Source organism: Nerophis lumbriciformis, linkage group LG04 (genome assembly GCF_033978685.3).
Source record: "Nerophis lumbriciformis linkage group LG04, RoL_Nlum_v2.1, whole genome shotgun sequence".
Classification (NCBI taxonomy): domain Eukaryota; kingdom Metazoa; phylum Chordata; class Actinopteri; order Syngnathiformes; family Syngnathidae; genus Nerophis; species Nerophis lumbriciformis.
The window spans coordinates 57,856,245-57,875,000 of record NC_084551.2 but is presented as its reverse complement, the minus strand read 5'-3'; the positions used below and the strand labels follow the sequence as shown (position 1 = coordinate 57,875,000).

Here is an 18,756-nt window from a genome sequence, read left to right as displayed (position 1 = left end):
AGAGAAAAGAGAATATTTCCATGGCAACGCAAGAGAAGACAATTCATGTCAAGCGACAAGATGAGTACACAAAGTACACAAAGACCCAAGCGGAATATCATCAAAAAAACATTTGTGAGTACTTTTTTTCCCTATTCTTTACTACTGTAAATACTACTTTTAACAGTATTCTTTAAATATACTTCATTAAATATTACTTTTAAGAGTATTCTTTAAATATACTTCATTAAATACTACTTTCCACAGTATTCTTGACATATACTTTATTAAATACTACTTTTAACAGTATTATTGACATATACTTTATTAAATACTATTAACAGTATTCTTGCCTTTTTACTTTATTAAATACTACTATTAACAGTATTATTGACATATACTTTATTAAATACTACTTTTAACAGTATTCTTGATATATACTTTATTAAATACTACTTTTAACAGTATTCTTGATATATACTTTATTAAATACTACTTTTAACAGTATTCTTGATATATACATTATTAAATACTATTAACAGTATTCTTGCCTTTTTACTTTGTTAAATACTACTATTAAGAGTATTCTTGACATACTTTATTAAATACTACTTTTAACAGTATTCTTGACATATACTTTTTTAAATACTACTTTTAACAGTATTCTTGACATACTTTATTAAATACTACTTTTAACAGTATTCTTGATATATACTTTATAAAATACTATTAACAGTATTCTTGCCTTTTTGCTTTATTAAATACTACTATTAAGAGTATTCTTGACATACTTTATTAAATACTACTTTTAACAGTATTCTTGACATATACTTTATTAAATACTACTTTTAAGAGTATTCTTGACATATACTTTATTAAATACTACTTTTAACAGTATACTTTACATATTATTTAGCAGATATTACTTATTAACAGTATTTTACACATTCTTTACTAAATACTACTTTTAACAGTATTTTTACATATTCTTTCCTAAATACTACTTTTAATAAACAGTATGTTTACATATTTTTTACTAAATACTATTAACAGTATTTTTACATATTCTGTTTTATACTGATATTTTATAGTAAATAGTATGGCAGTATTTGTGTGATGTAATTAAAATAGTGATGTTATTGTTATCTGTGCTGTAAAGTTCAAATTTGAATGACAATAAAAAGGAAGTCTAAGTCTAAGTAGTATTTGCTGTGTATATTGTACAGGACATGAGTGACAGTATTGCAGTACCGTACTAGTATAGTAGTATGTTATTGAAGTAGTATTTGCTGTGTATGTTGTACAGGACATGAGTGACAATATTGAAGTAGTATTTGCTGTGTATGTTGTACAGGACATGAGTGACAGTATTGAAGTAGTATTTGCTGTGTATGTTGTACAGGACATGAGTGACAGTATTGAAGTAGTATTTGCTGTGTATGTTGTACAGGACATGAGTGACAGTATTGAAGTAGTATTTGCTGTGTATGTTGTACAGGACATGAGTGACAGCATTGAAGTAGTATTTGCTGTGTATGTTGTACAGGACATGAGTGACAGTATTGAAGTAGTATTTGCTGTGTATGTTGTACAGGACATGAGTGACGGCATGCCGTGGTGTGAAGAGCGTCTGGTACGTAAAGTACTTTTCCTGTCGCTCAGAGAGTTCCGAGACGGGCGTCGTGCAGCACATGCACGCCCTGCACGTGCACGGTCTGCACGTGCACGCCCTGCGTGTGCACGTCAGAAGGCGGGTCAGCGAGTGTCTGACAGGCTGCAGAGGAAGAAGAAGATGCAAGCAGTACAACACAAGTACACCCAATCAGGTCCAGGTACACAACCATCAGGTCCAGGTACACAACCATCAGGTCCAGGTACACAACACTACACAAAGTTGTGCAAGAAGTCCAGCAGGAAGTTACGCTCACACAAGATGCACAAGTTGAAGTCCAAGTACACAACAAGTACACAAGTAAATACCAGGAGTACTGCAGCAGAAAACTTTCTTGTTCCAGCCAGGACACGCTCCACTAAAGCCATGATAGGTGAGAATGTCATCTCTTTATATCTTTATATACTCTCACCATATATACTGTATATACTCACCATATGTACTTTATATAATGTATATACTCACCATGTGTACTGTATATACTCACCATATGTACTTTATATACTGTATATACTCACCATGTGTACTGTATATACTCACCATATGTACTGTATGTACTCACCATATGTACCGGTACTGTATATACTGTATATACTCACCATGTGTACTGTATATACTCACCATATGTACTGTATATACTCACCATATGTACTTTATATACTGTATACTCTCACCAAGTGTACTGTATATACTCACCATATACATATATACTGTATATACTCACCATATATACTTTATATACTGTATATACTCACCATATGCATATATACTGTATATACTCACCATGTGTACTGTATATACTCACCATGTGCATATATACTGTATATGCTCACCATATACTGTATACAAAGTTTCCATATGAGTTGGGAAATTGTGTTAGATGTAAATATAAACGGAATACAATGATTTGCAAATCCTTTTCAAGCCATATTCAGTTGAATATGCTACAAAGACAACATATTTGATGTTCAAACTCATAAACCTTTTTTTTTTTTTTGCAAATAATAATTAACTTAGAATTTCATGGCTGCAACACGTGCCAAAGTAGTTGGGAAAGGGCATGTTCACCACTGTGTTACATGGCCTTTCCTTTTAACAACACTCAATAAACGATTGGGAACTGAGGAAACTAATTGTAGAAGCTTTGAAAGTGGAATTCTTTCCCATTCTTGTTTTATGTAGAGCTTCAGTCGTTCAACAGTCCGGGGTCTCCGCTGTCGTATTTTAGGCTTCATAATGCACCACACATTTTCAATGGGAGACAGGTCTGGACTGCAGGTGGGCCAGGAAAGTACCCGCAGTCTTTTTTTACGAAGCCATGTTGTTGTAACATGTGCTGAATGTGGCTTGGCATTGTCTTGCTAATATAAGCAGGGGCGTCCATGAAAAAGACGGCGCTTAGATGGCAGCATATGTTGTTCCAAAAGCTGTATGTACCTTTCAGCATTAATGGTGCCTTCACAGATGTGTAAGTTACCCATGTCTTTGGCACTAATGCACCCCCATCCTATCACACATGCTGCCTTTTACACTTTGCGTCGATAACAGTCTATGTGGTTCGCTTCCCCTTGTATGTATTTAGTGACAGTGGTTTTCTTAAGTGTTCCTGAGTCGATGTGGTGATATCCTTTAGAGATTAATGTGGGTTTTTGATACAGTGCCGTCTGAGGGATCAAAGGGCACGGTCATTCAATGTTGGTTTCCGGCCATGCCGCTTACGTGGAGTGATTTCTCCACATTCTCTGAACCTTTTGATGATATTATGGACCGTAGATGTTGAAATCCCTCAATTTCTTGCAATTGCACTTTGAGAAACGTTGTTCTTAAACTGTTCGACAATTTGCTCACGCGGTTGTGGACAAAGGGGTGTACCTCGCCCCATCCTTTCTTGTGAAAGACTGAGCATTTTTTGGGAAGCTGTTTTTATACCCAATCATGGCACCCACCTGTTCCCAATTAGCCTGCCCACCTGTGGGATGTTCCAAATAAGTGTTTGAAGAGCATTCCTCAACTTTATCAGTATTTATTGCCACCTTTCCCAACTTCTTTGTCACGTGTTGCTGGCATCAAATTCTAAAGTTAATGATTATTTGCAACAAAAAAAATGTTTATGAGTTTGAACATCAAATATGTTGTCTTTGTAGCATATTCAACTGAATATGGCTTGAAAAGGATTTGCAAATCATTGTATTCCGTTTATATTTACATCTAACACAATTTAACAACTCATATGGAAACAGTGTTTGTATACTCTCACCATATGTACTGTATATACTCAACATATGTACTGTGTATATACTATCACCATATGTACTGTATATACTCAACATATGTACTGTGTATATACTATCACCATATGTACTGTATATACTCACCATATATACTGTACATACTCAGCATATGTACTGTATATACCGTATTTTCCGCACCATAAGCCTCCCTGGGTTATTAGCCGCGCCTTCAATGAACGGCATATTTCAAAACTTTGTCCACCTATAAGCCGCCCCGTGTTATAAGCCGCATCTAACTGCGCTAAAGGGAATGTCAAAAAAACAGTCAGATAGGTCAGTCAAACTTTAATAATATATTAAAAACCAGCGTTCTAACAACTCTGTTCACTCCCAAAATGTACGGTAATGTGCAAATGTGCAATCACAAACATAGTAAAATTCAAAATAGTGCAGAGCAATAACATCAATAACTTAATGTTGCTCGAACGTTAATGTCACAACACACAAAATAAACATAACGCTCACTTTCTGAAGTTATTCTTCATTCATAAATCCCTCGAATTCTTCTCCTTCGGTGTCCGAATTAAAAAGTTGGGCGAATACGGGATCCAAAATGGCCGGCTCCGTCTCGTCGAAGTCATTGCCTTCCGGAAAGCTCGGACCACAGTTGTGACCGAAATATCCGCCCAGGCATTTACGATCCACTGGCAGATGTTGGCGTATGTCGTCCGGCGCTGTCTCCCTGTCTTAGTGAAGGTGTGTTCGCCTTCGGTCATCCATTGTTCCCACGCCGTTCGCAGTCATGCTTTAAATGCCATATTGACACCAATATCGAGCGGTTGGAGTTCTTTGGTTAATCCACCCGGAATGACGGCGAGTGTTGTATTTGTGTGCTTCACTTGTTTTTTGACACCATCTGTGATGTGGGCGCGCATGGAGTCGTATATCAACATGGAACACACAAAGGAAATGAAACGTAATATCCGCGCGCTTCTTCTTCTATGGGGGCGGGTGGTTGCTTACAGTAGAAGAAGAAGCGCTTCCTCTTCTATGGGGGCGGGTGCTTACCTTGGCGGTTGCTTACCGTAGAAGAAGAAGCGCTTCCTCTTCTACGGGGAAAAAAGATGGCGGCTGTTTACCGTAGTTGCGAGACCTAAACTTTATGAAAATGAATCTTAATATTAATCCATATATAAAGCGCACCGGGTTATAAGCCGCACTGTCAGCTTTTGAGAAAATGTGTGGTTTTTAGGTGCGGCTAATAGTGCGGAAAATACGGTACTCACCATATACATACAGCAATGTTAATATTTGCTTACATGTCCCTTGGCAAGTTTACCTGCAATAAGGCGCTTTTGGTAGCCATCCACAAGCTTCTGCTTGACCACTTGACCACTAAATTGCTGCACTTCAGCTAAATGTGTTGACATGGACTTGTTTCTTCAGCATTGTCCACACCTTTAAGTGACAGTTATTATTGATGTGTGTCAGGTTCCATGTTGAATGGCGTCGGTCGACGTCGGCCATTGTTGTCTGGCGGTCCCAGCTGGAGCTGGTCTTTGCAGACACGCCCCCAGTGCCAGCACCCTGACCCTGATCCCAGGTCAGCCTTTTGACACCTGTACATTCACACATTCATGTTCCGGGGTTGGTGTGCACATTCACACATTAATGTTCCAGGGTTGGTGTGGACATTCACACATTCATGTTCCAGGGTTGGTGTGGACATTCACACATTCATGTTCCAGGGTTGGTGTGGACATTCACACATTCATGTTCCAGGGTTGGTGTGGACATTCACACATTCATGTTTCAGGGTTGTGTGGACATTCACACATTCATGTTTCAGGGTTGGTGTGGACATTCACACATTCATGTTTCAGGGTTGGTGTGGACATTCACACATTCATGTTTCAGGGTTGGTGTGGACATTCACACATTCATGTTCCAGGGTTGGTGTGAACATTCACACATTCATGTTCCAGGGTTGGTGTGGACATTCACACATTCATGTTCCAGGGTTGGTGTGGACATTCACACATTCATGTTCCAGGGTTGGTGTGGACATTCACACATTCATGTTTCAGGGTTGTGTGGACATTCACACATTCATGTTCCAAGGTTGTGTGGACATTCACACATTCATGTTCCAGGGTTGGTGTGAACATTCACACATTCATGTTCCAGGGTTGGTGTGGACATTCACACATTCATGTTCCAGGGTTGGTGTGGACATTCACACATTCATGTTTCAGGGTTGTGTGGACATTCACACATTCATGTTTCAGGGTTGGTGTGGACATTCACACATTCATGTTTCAGGGTTGGTGTGGACATTCACACATTCATGTTTCAGGGTTGTGTGGACATTCACACATTCATGTTTCAGGGTTGTGTGGACATTCACATATTCATGTTCCAGGGTTGGTGTGGACATTCACACATTCATGTTCCAGGGTTGGTGTGGACATTCACACATTCATGTTTCAGGGTTGTGTGGACATTCACACATTCATGTTCCAAGGTTGTGTGGACATTCACACATTCATGTTCCAGGGTTGGTGTGAACATTCACACATTCATGTTCCAGGGTTGGTGTGGACATTCACACATTCATGTTCCAGGGTTGGTGTGGACATTCACACATTCATGTTTCAGGGTTGTGTGGACATTCACACATTCATGTTTCAGGGTTGGTGTGGACATTCACACATTCATGTTTCAGGGTTGGTGTGGACATTCACACATTCATGTTTCAGGGTTGTGTGGACATTCACACATTCATGTTTCAGGGTTGTGTGGACATTCACATATTCATGTTCCAGGGTTGGCGTGGACATTCACACATTTATATTCCAGAATTGTGTGGACATTCACACATTCATGTTCCAGGGTTGTGGCCTTAGGGTAAAAACTACAACTATGACTTGAGTTGACATGAGTGTGTTTGTGCTTGTAGGCCAAAAGTGCAAGCACAGAGAAAGTTTGCCCAGTCCCCGCCCACTTCTCCATGTCCACTACAGAGGGCGTCAACACGACACAACTTCACGCTTGTCAGCAGTTTGAGAAGATGTCCGCCCAAAACTGAAGACTTCTTGTCCTTCCTCTGTCTCAGAGGTACTACTACTTCATAAGTACTTCATACTACTACTACTACATCCTTACTGCACTTCAGTTTGCCCAACCAATGTACATGTGCTTTGTGGACTTGGAGAAGGCATTGGACCGTGTCCCTTGGCAAGTCCTGTGTGGAGTGCTCAGAGAGTATGGGGTATGGGACTGTCTGATTGTGGTGGTCCACTCCCTGTATGATCAGTGTCAGAGCTTGGTCCACTCCCTGTATGATCAGTGTCAGAGCTTGGTCCACTCCCTGTATGATCAGTGCCAGAGTTTGGTCCGCATTGCTGGCAGTAAGTCGGACCAGTTTCCAGTGAGGGTTGGACACCGCCAGGGCTGCCCTTTGTCACTGATTCTGTTCATACATTTTATGGACAGAGGTTCTAGGCGCAGTCAGGGCGTTGAGGGGATGCGATTTGATGGCTGCAGGATTAGGTCTCTGCTTTTTGCAGATGATGTGGTCCTGATGGCTTCATCTGACCAGGATTTTCAGCTCTTACTGGATCGGTTCGCAGCCGAATGTGAAGCAACTGGGATGAGAATCAGCACCTCAAAGTTCCTTGGGGTCTTGTTCACGAGTGAGGGAAGAGTGGATGGTGAGATCGACAGGCAGATCGGTGCGGCGTCTGCAGTTATGCGGACGCTATATCCATCCGTTGTGGTGAAGAAAGAGCAGAGCCGGAAGGCAAAGCTCTCAATTTACCTGTCGATCTACGTTCTCATCCTCACCTATGGTCATGATCTTTGGGTTATGACCTTAAGGACAAGATCACGGGTACAAGATCTACGTTCCTATCCTCACCTATGGTCATGATCTTTGGGTTATGACTAGGGCTGCAGCTAACGATTATTTTTCTATCGATTAATCTATAGATTATTTTTTCGATTAATCGGTTAATCTATAGATTATTTTTTCGATTAATCTATAGATTATTTTTCCTTTTACCGATTTTTTTTTAATTTAAAATGAAGAGGAAAAAATAAATGTAGGCCAGTTTTTTCAAAAGGCATGGCTTTTATTTACAAAAAAAAAAGTATGGCCACTAGTCAGTCAACATTGACAACAACATGACAAAATATTCTGTAACAATGTAAACATTTAAAACTTTTAACATTTAACAAAATTAAAAGTAGCTTATTTGCTTTTTAATGTGCAAATATAAAAGTAAACATCCAGTGCAAATCTTAATATTCTGGAATAGTGTAAGCATTTCAAAAGTAAAAGTATTGCTTATTTTGCTTTAAAATGTGCAAAAATAAAGATAAACATCCAATACAAAAAAGTGCAAAACGGAAATATTCTGTAACAAGTGTAAACATTTCAACAAAAGTAAAAGTATTGCTTATTTGCTAAAATGTGCAAAAATAAAGCTAAACATCCAATACAAAAAAGTGTACAGTGTAAACATTTCAACAAAAGTAAAAGTATTGCTTATTTTGCTTAATAACACAACAATGATAGTATGATTAAAGTGAAAGTTAATTGTTCGTTTGTACATCGTATATGTAACTGTTAATGTTGTAAAAGGTATTTGCACAACTAATTAACGTTAGCGTTTGTGACACGTCTTGTGCCGTGGGGTTCTTTCAGGACCGACAGACTGAACGCCAGACGGCTTTGCCAGGTTTACAATCTTTTAATTTTACACAAAGTCTTTTCTCTTCCAACTGCGCGGATCGCGCACCTGGGCACGTTTGCGGCGTCGCTCCCGGCGCGCCCCGCCTCGCCGCTCGCTCGCCGCCGCCGCCTCTCCACAGCGTTAAAGAGGAGCGCGTCTTTGTAAACACTGAACAGGCACGCCAAACGCGCCTCTCAGAGCGAAACGGTGCTTTAGTTTATGAATTTACAACGCAGATACAAATGACACATTCATGTTTTTGTGTAATAATGACAACGTATACGCACGCGGACGATTGACTTGTTGATGGTGATGGCAAGAACGCTGTCGGGGGTTTTCTTTTCAAATGTTCGTTCATAGCCGTTGTGCTGCTATGATAGGCCATTTCCGCTCGACACAGTGTGCATACAACAACATTATTAGGCCGTTTATTGAAATACTCCCACACTTTTGACGACTTTTGGCGTGCTTTTTTCCCCTCGCTCGCATCGTCTGCTTTGCGCTCCGCCATGACAGTAAAGTAGTGTGACGTAAATATGCGACGCGCCGACGCACAAAAACGGCGTCGACGTATTTACGTAACCGATGACGTCGACTACGTCGACGCGTCGTTCCAGCCTTAGTTATGACCGAAAGGACAAGATCACGGGTACAATCGGTCAAAATGAGTTTCCTCGCCGGGTGGCGGGGCTCTCGTTTAGAGATAGGGTGAGAAGCTCTGTCATCCGGGAGGAGCTCAAAGTAAAACCGCTGCTCCTCCACATGGAGAGGAGCCAGATGAGGTGGTTCAGGCATCTGGTCAGAATGTACTCCGGACGCCTCCCTGGGGAGGTGTTTAGGGCACGTCTCGACCGGTAGGAGACCACGGGGAAGACCCAGCAAACATTGGAGAGACTATGTCTCCCAGCTGGCCTTCGACCGCCTTCGGGATCCCCCGGGAGGAGCTGGACCAAGTGGCTGGGGAGAGGGAAGTCTGGGCTTCTCTGCTTAGGCTGCTGCCCCTGCGACCCCACCTCGGATAAGTGAAGAGGATGGATTGATGGATGGATGGACAGTCAATATCCAGACAACATGTTTTATAAGATCATGTAATATTCATTCAGTTATTATCCACTCATCATTATGTTTCCTCAGGTTCTGCAGCGTTGCCAAGAAACTTCTTGAAGGGCCGAGAGGACGCAGCAGTGAGACACGTTGCTTCGGTCTCTAAGCACAAACACTTGAAACTCTTTGGTAGGACGCTGTCTTTAATATTCATATTTTTGTTATTACATAATTTCAAATTCATACAGTTATGATGCCAGCAGTGAGAGACGACGGGCTGGGGCGGAAATACTTGTTGCCCCGTGGCCGAGCCTGCACGTTGGAGTTTAACCCGTGGACGAGTGACTAACTTCCCTCCGCGTGGGGGGACAGGTCCTGACTGTTGTTAGTGCTTACGCAGCTCAGAGTACCTACCCTTTTGGATTCACTAGAGGGAGTACTGGAGAGTGCTCTCCCAAGTGATTCCCTTGTCTACTGGGGGACTTCCATCACTCACGTTGGCAAAACCTAGAGAGGCGTGATTGGGAGGAACAGCCACCCGGATCTGAACCCGAGTGGTGTTTTGTTATTGGACTGTTGTGCTGGTCACAGATTGTTTAAACATAAGTGTGTCCATATGTGCACTTGGCACCGGGACACCCTAGGCCCCAGTCCCATGATCAACTTTGTGGTTGTGCCATCGGGTTTGTGGACTCATGTTTTGGACACTCGGGTGAAGAGAGGGGCGGAGCTTTCTACCGATCACCACCTGGTGGTGAGTTGGCTCCGATGGTGGGGGAGGATGCCGGACAGACCTGGCAGGCCCAAACGCATTGTGAGGGTCTGCTAGAAACATCTACCATAGTCTCCTGTCAGAGAGAGTTTCAATTCCCACATCCACTAGAACTTTGAACATGTCACGAGAGAGGCCCTGGTCATTTAGTCCGAGTGGACCATGTTCAAACACCTCTATTGTCAAGGCTGTGGTCGGTGCCTATTGTGGCGGTAATTCCAGAACCTGCTGGGTGAGGGATGCCGTCAAGCTGAAGGAGTCCTACGGGTCCTTTCGGCTCATGGGACTCCAGAGGCAGTGGACGGTCGCACAGGAAAAACTCGGACATGGGAGGAGTTTGGGAAAGCCATGAAGGACGACTTCCGGACAGCTTCGAAGCGATTCTGGACCACCATCCACCACCTCAGGAGGGGGAAGCAGTGTACTGTCAACACCGTGTATGGTGGAGGTGGTGTGCTGCTGCCCCCGCAACCCACCTGGATAAGTGGAAGAAGATGGACAAGCCCACCTGGATAAGTGGAAGTAGATGGACAAGACCACCTGGATAAGTGGAAGAAGATGGACACGCCCACCTGGATAAGTGGAAGAAGATGGACAAGCCCACCTGGATAAGTGGAAGAAGATGGACAAGACCACCTGGATAAGTGGAAGAAGATGGACAAGCCCACCTGGATAAGTGGAAGAAGATGGACAAGCCCACCTGGATAAGTGGAAGAAGATGGACAAGACCACCTGGATAAGTGGAAGAAGATGGACAAGACCACCTGGATAAGTGGAAGAAGATGGACAAGCCCACCTGGATAAGTGGAAGTAGATGGACAAGACCACCTGGATAAGTGGAAGAAGATGGACAAGCCCACCTGGATAAGTGGAAGAAGATGGACAAGCCCACCTGGATAAGTGGAAGAAGATGGACAAGACCACCTGGATAAGTGGAAGAAGATGGACAAGCCCACCTGGATAAGTGGAAGAAGATGGACAAGACCACCTGGATAAGTGGAAGAAGATGGACACGCCCACCTGGATAAGTGGAAGAAGATGGACAAGCCCACCTGGATAAGTGGAAGAAGATGGACTTTGATCATGTTTCATATTCCCACACTTAAGTCATGTTGATACGGGTGTTGTTGATGCAGCGCAGGAGCTGGGAGGCGGGGCTTCTGCAGTGACGTGTTTGAGTGCCCGCGCACTGAGGAGGAGAGAGAGAGAGAGGAAGGATGAAGAACGCAGCAGGAAGAAGAAGATGGAGGAGGAAACAAGGAGACATTACCTGAGACCCAGACACCTGGCCATACAACTCAGGACCAAGAAAAAGGTTGGTCCCAAGTCATCATTGATTATCATTGATTATCATTTATCAACATTGATCATCATTTATCAACATTGATCATCATTGATCAACATTGATCATCATTGATCAACATTGTTCATCATTTATCAACATTGATCATCATTGATCAACATTGATCATCATTTATCAACATTGGTCATCATTGATCAACATTGATCATCATTGGTCATCATTGGTCATCATTGATCATCATTGGTCATCATTGATCATCATTTATCAACATTGATCATCATTTATCAACATTGATCATCATTTATCAACATTTATCCACATTGATCATCATTTATCACCATTGATCATCATTTATCACCATTGATCATCATTGATCATCATTGATCAACATTGATCATCATTGATCAACATTGATCATCATTGATCAACATTGATCAATATTGATCATCATTGAGCATCATTGATCAACATTGATCATCATTGATCATCATTTATCAACATTGATCAACATTGATCAACATTGATCATCATTGATCAACATTGATCATCATTGATCATCATTGATCAACATTAATCCCGCCCCTCCCACCTCCAAAGACATGCACCTGGGGATAGGCCCCTCCCACCTCCAAAGACATGTACCATCATTCATATTCTTACACCAAACATTATTCATATATATTTCCACCAAACATTATTCATATTTGTCCACCAAACATTATTCATAGACCAAACATTCATTTTTGTCCACCAAACATTATTTATATTTGTCCACCAAACATTATTCATATTCGTGCACCAAACATTATTCATATTCATTCAACAAACATTATACATATTTGTCCACCAAACATTATCCATATTCGTACACCAAACATTATTCATATGCATGCAACAAACATTATACATATTGATACACCAAACATTCAATCATATTTATGCACCAAACATTATTCATATTTATACACCAAACATTCATTTATACACCAAACATTATTCATACACCACATATTATTCATATTTATACACCAAACATTATTCATATTCATACACCAAACATTCATTAATTCATACATACACCAAACACTCAATCATACTTGTCCACCCAACATTATTCACATACCAAGCATTATTCATGTACCAAACATTATTCATATTTGTCCACCAAAAATTATTCATATTTGTACACCAAACATTATTCATATTCATACACCAAATAGTCAATCATATTTATACACCAAACATTATTCATATTTGTCCACCAAACATTATTCGTATTCGTACACCAAACATTCAACGATATTCATACACAAAACATTATTCATATTTGTTGACCAAACGTTATTCATATTTATACACCAAACATTATTCATATTCATGCTACAAACATTATACATATTCATACACCATTCAATCATATTTGCCCACCAAACATTATTCATATTTGTCCACCAAGCATTATTCATATTCGTACACCAAACATTATTCATATTTGTACACTTAACGTTATTCATATTCATACACCAAACATTCTTTTTTGACCACCAAACATTATTCATATTTCACCACCAAACATTATTCATATTTGACCACCAAACATTAATCATATTTGTACACCAAACTTTATTAATATTCATACACCAAACATTATTCATATTTGACCACCAAACATTATTCATATTTGACCACCAAACTTTATTCATATTCATACACCAAGGACACAAGGTCAGTGACTCGGATGGTGGAAGCTGGAATCGAACCTGAAACCCTCAAGTTCCTCTTTGTCGGTGTTAGTAGATCAAGAGCTCCATAAAAGTAGACCAAGGAAAAGACACAAGTTGTGTTCAGAGACCATCAAGTCTTAGTCCGGAGTCCCCACTGAGTGTGTGACGCTTGGGACTTGAAGTGGTCCCGCATTAAAAACTGAGTGGACCCAGAATCTGTTGAAATGTTCCGTTTCAGGGCATTGCTGTGACTAGTTTTCTCCAACAGTGTTTTTCAAACATCTTCCTGTGTCCCAGGTCACCAAGGGGGTCAGACTGACGGAACCAAGGACCTCCTTTGTCAGATCGGTTCCAGCCCTGAAGCCCAAGACAGGGCCTGGCGGCGAGCCGGCGTCTAAGCCCAGCAATAAGCGTCAAAGTCGAGGCCAATTACGGGACTCCGACAGCAGCCAAAACTCCCAACCTAGCAACCAGCAGCTGCCTCACAATCAACACCTGAACCTTTCCAAGTTCAACAGAAAGAATCTCAGAACTTTTCAGAACTCAGGAAAAAAATCAGTTCAGATGACGACTCACCTCGCTCCTCCCACTGAGACCAGCGGGATTATGAGATTGTCCCGAAGAAGAAGAGGTCTTCCTCCTGACACCAGCCCGACTCCAATCAATCATTTTTCTACAGACAATCCTGTGAAAGAGAAGAGGAAGTACAGAACAGCTCAGTCCGCTGAGGACCCACAACTGGACATGGACTGCTGTAATGGCGACACCCTCGTAAAGGAGGCTAGCTGCAACCAAGATGCTAACGTGAACCGTGTCAATGCACACACCCGTGGCTATGGAGCGCTGACACCGGCAAAGAACGCTTCTTTTACCCAGGATAATAGGGTCAATGTTGGAATCGGACAGTTGGGCCCGGCAAACATCAAGGATAAGTCTGAACTGGGCGAGGAGATCATCTACAGACACATGCGGGAAAAAGAGCTACGGAAGAAGCAGACAGCTTCACCTTCCACCTCCAGGACTTCTGTTTCCAATACTGTTGCTGCTGCTCCTCAAGCTTCGACCAACTTGGCGGCATCGGCCAAAGTCTGCAACCTTCCACCAGCCAGCACTTCTGTCATGCACAACAGTCCTAACGCTACTGAAAAAGGTGCTAGCCAAGACAAGTTGACCTCACCAGCCAGCAACTGCTCTGTGGACACTTCCAAGGGTGGCGCTAAACACTCCAGGCAGAATAGAAGCTATAGTCGCACTTCCAAGGGCAGAGCTACAGACTCCAGACAGAATAAAAGCCTTGGTCGCACTTCCGAGGGTGGAACTAAAGACTCCAGGCAGAATAGAAGCTATAGTCGCACTTCCAAGGGCGGAGCTACAGACTCCAGAAAGAATAGAAGTTACACCCGCACTTCCAAGGGCTCTACAAAACCTCTTCAGCGGACCAAGTCTACTACCTCAACCATGACAACCAGGAGCAGCCCGAGAATTCTACTTAAGCGCTAAAAATCACCTGAGCCATGTCTTAACTTGTTTACACGTTGACTGCTGTATTAAGATGTCACAACATGAGGAACACCTGAGAAACTTGTGAGTTCCATTTCTAGATCAGCACCAGGAACTCCTTTTTTACAAAGATATTTTAATACGTGAACAACATCAACAAACTAGGAAAGCAGTGGGAAGGTGCAGACCTGTGCCAGGTAAAAAAAAAAGTCCTGAATCCAGACGTCGATCTGGATTATCCCCAAAATGTAGTTTTCTTGTCATTTCTAAAGACAAATTTCTGGCTTTAAGAAACAGGAAAATAAACTGTGGTAGTCAGTAACAAATTCAGTTTTAGATCAAGCAGAGTGGAAAATTTGGACTCACTCCGAAAAACAATGATAGTTCGTTAGAGACCAGGAAAAAACCCTCAAGCAAAGTACATATACATCAAGATCTGTAAAGAAGGGAGAGGGGGTGCTGCTCCGTGAGGCGTGGAAGGTGTGGCATGTTGGGTACGTTTCTCTGTTCCGCGACCTTGGTGCTGTCGCAAACACGGCCAGTCAGTCCAACCAAAGTCGACAAAGAAGTGTGTCCGTGAGAGACAGGGAAGGGATTAGTTGTACTGTCCTCTGGGGGGAGTCTCCAACAACCACCTTGCCAGGTTTGAGTGCCCACGGCTCTGCCTGCATTCTTCAATCATTTGTGGCAGCATCTTCTAATTTGTCGATACACTCGCTCCAGTCAGCAGATGTCCTGGTATCATGAGTACGAGGTGGATATCTTCACTCAAAGGGTCTTCTGGGACGCGGTACTCTGCTTCTTCCAAGAAGTCCATCGTGAGTCCAACTGTTCCATCAGGACAGGCAGGTTCCCCAGAACCCAAGTTTTTGGCAATTTTGTTGAGAAGCAAGTTGATCAGTTCCATTGTTTAGACTTTGAAGAGTGTTCTAGGCCAGGCCTTGTTGGAAGAGGTTCAGAGTGGAGGCCTGCCTGCCTGGCCACCACCTGTCCCTCTCTGTTTGCAGTTCCCACACCTGCCTCTGGTTTGGCCTAATCAGCTGGAGTGGATCTCAGCCGGGCGCCCCAGGACCTCAGGCCCTGCTCAGCTAGTGATTTGCACAGTTGTGTGCTTTGGTCATGGTTGTGCTCACTTGTCATATGAAATATTCTTATGTGCACATTTGACTTCAGTTTGGACTCCCTTGTGTTGTCGCCAGCTGTGACACAGAGCAGTCCAGGAGAAGGTGAAGACCAGACAAGAAGCCAGCAGGAGGGGCGTGGGCCAGAGAGAAAAGGCCGTTTCTTGTTTTCTTGGAAGTTTTCTGTTGTTGTCCTTGGTTTGCCTTCTACCAGCGTCTGTTTGTACTTGCTCCACAATCCACCTTCTTGAACAACTTCTCTGTTGTGTTGGAGCCATGATTCATGTCTACCCACCTGCTGCAACAACTCCCCACCTTCCATCTGATGCAAAATGATTCTAAAAATGATTAAGAAATTTACGGGAGGGTTCCATCTGCTCCGTCTAAAAGTGAAACCGCTACAACCACAGTTCATTTGCTTGATTTCTTTCCTTAGAACCAGAAAGTTGTCGTTGGCAACCGTTCAAGTCTTGTGTCATGTCTGTTATCCCAACAATTCAATGAACCTCCTCAGAGTCTGCCGAGTCTTCCTTTTTTGCCAGAAACACCAACACCCAGAAATAATCAGGTTCAGGCCCCAAGTCTCATCCTTCCATTTAAACGTTTCCTGAAAGTCTGGTGAACGTCTTTGGACTTACTTTGTTTACCGACGCCAAGGATGGCGGCCGTACTAATTGAATGAGTATTGCAATACCAGACCACAGGACACTGGACTATCTGTGTCACCATGGTAACTGGTCCGTATGGACACACCAATTGTAGTACCTGGAACCATTCCATCAGTCAAAAGTCTAATCTGACCAAGTCAGCGTTTACAACACGACAAGTCAAACTTATTTCTTGGACTCTCGTCCAGGAGTAAATGTGGAGACTTCTTCACTTGCTCTGTTTGCTTGAACAAAATGTTTCACACCCTCGTCTTTTCACAACACCGCTCTCTAGACCTCAGCCACCATGGCGACACCACAGCAGCCGTGTGGTGACACCACAGCAGCCGTGTGACAAAACAGTAGAGGATTGTAATGTGAATGGTGGTCTATGAAAATATGAATAGTGGTCTATGAACATGTGAATAGTGGTCTATGAACATATGAATAGTGGTCTATGAACATATGAATAGTGGTCTATGAACATGTGAATAGTGGTCTATGAACAAGTGAATAGTGGTCTATGAACATATGAATAGTGGTCTATGAACATGTGAATAGTGGTCTATGAACATGTGAATAGTGGTCCATGAACATGTGAATAGTGGTCTATGAACATGTGAATAGTGGTCTATGAACATGTGAATAGTGGTCTATGAACATGTGAATAGTGGTCTATGAACATGTGAATAGTGGTCTATGAATGGTGGTATGAAGATTTCAAACAGAAGTATAAAGTATAAAACAATGTGCTCTACATACAACACAAACAATGTGCTCTACATACAACACAAACAATGTGCTCTACATACAACACACAATGTGCTCTACATACAACACACAAACAATGTGCTCTACATACAACACACAAACAAGGTGCTCTACATACAACACACAAACAAGGTGCTCTACATACAACACACAAACAAGGTGCTCTACATACAACACACAAACCATGTGGTCTACATACAACACACAAAGACAAAGATATGTTTCAAAGGGCCAATTTATTTCAGGCCAGAACAAATTGACAAAACTATTTGAAATAGCTGCAACATAACATACATAAGTAACAAACAGCATAATAACAACATAGCTGTAAAGCAAAGAAGACACACACTACGTACACACTACGTACACACTACATGCACACTACGTACACACTACAAACACACTACATACACACTATGTACACACTACATACACACTACATACACTCTACGTACACACTACATACACACTATGTACACACTACATGCACACTACATACACACTACGTACACACTACATACACACTATGTACACACTACGTACACACTACATGCACACTACGTACACTACATGCACAGTACGTACACACTACGTACACTACATGCACACTACGTACACACTACGTACACACTACATGCACACTACGTACACACTACATGCACACTACGTACACTACATGCACAGTACGTACACACTACGTACACTACATGCACACTACGTACACACTACGTACACACTACATGCACACTACGTACACACTACATGCACACTACGTACACACTATGTACACACTACATGCCCACTATGTACACACTACATGCACACTACGTACACACTACGTACACACTACATACACACCACGTACACACTACATACACACACATACATACACACTACGTACACACTACATACACACTACGTACACACTACATACACACTACATACACACTACGTACACTCTACGTACACACTACGTACACTCTATGTACACACTACTGTCGGAGGCAGATATTTACATATATCCGAATTTAAGTTGTACTTCTTCCATTTCTTTGTCATATTTGAAAACCGCTCGTGTTTTCCATTTCTTCTCTTGATGCTCTGTCAGCAAGCAAACTGTGTGTGTTAACCTTGAGTTCTTTGGAATGTATTATGGCTAGGGAGACGTGCTTGTGTTATGGCTAGGGAGGGGGAAGGAAAGAGAGGTTTTTGGCGTTGGGAAGACAGACCATTTTGGGGAGGCACAATAGAATGTT

General features: G+C 42.1%; 1 protein-coding gene across 2 annotated transcripts in view; it reads left to right on the top strand.

The window, feature by feature from the left end:
- LOC133604986 (uncharacterized) overlaps positions 1-16,597 on the top strand; it is a 17,479-nt gene extending 882 nt beyond the window's left edge. The window contains exons 2-8 of one of the 2 annotated variants that reach the window (XM_061958311.2): positions 3-114; positions 1,574-2,024; positions 5,374-5,485; positions 6,842-6,999; positions 9,753-9,851; positions 11,571-11,749; positions 13,759-16,597. In XM_061958311.2, the coding sequence (XP_061814295.2) occupies positions 46-114; positions 1,574-2,024; positions 5,374-5,485; positions 6,842-6,999; positions 9,753-9,851; positions 11,571-11,749; positions 13,759-14,961 (2,271 nt within the window). In that variant the 5' untranslated portion in view covers positions 3-45 and the 3' untranslated portion in view covers positions 14,962-16,597. Of the gene's footprint in view, positions 1-2; positions 115-1,550; positions 2,025-5,373; positions 5,486-6,841; positions 7,000-9,752; positions 9,852-11,570; positions 11,750-13,758 lie in introns of both variants that reach the window. The other variant, XM_061958304.2, reaches the window with a different exon arrangement.
- Positions 16,598-18,756: the final 2,159 nt, after the last annotated feature.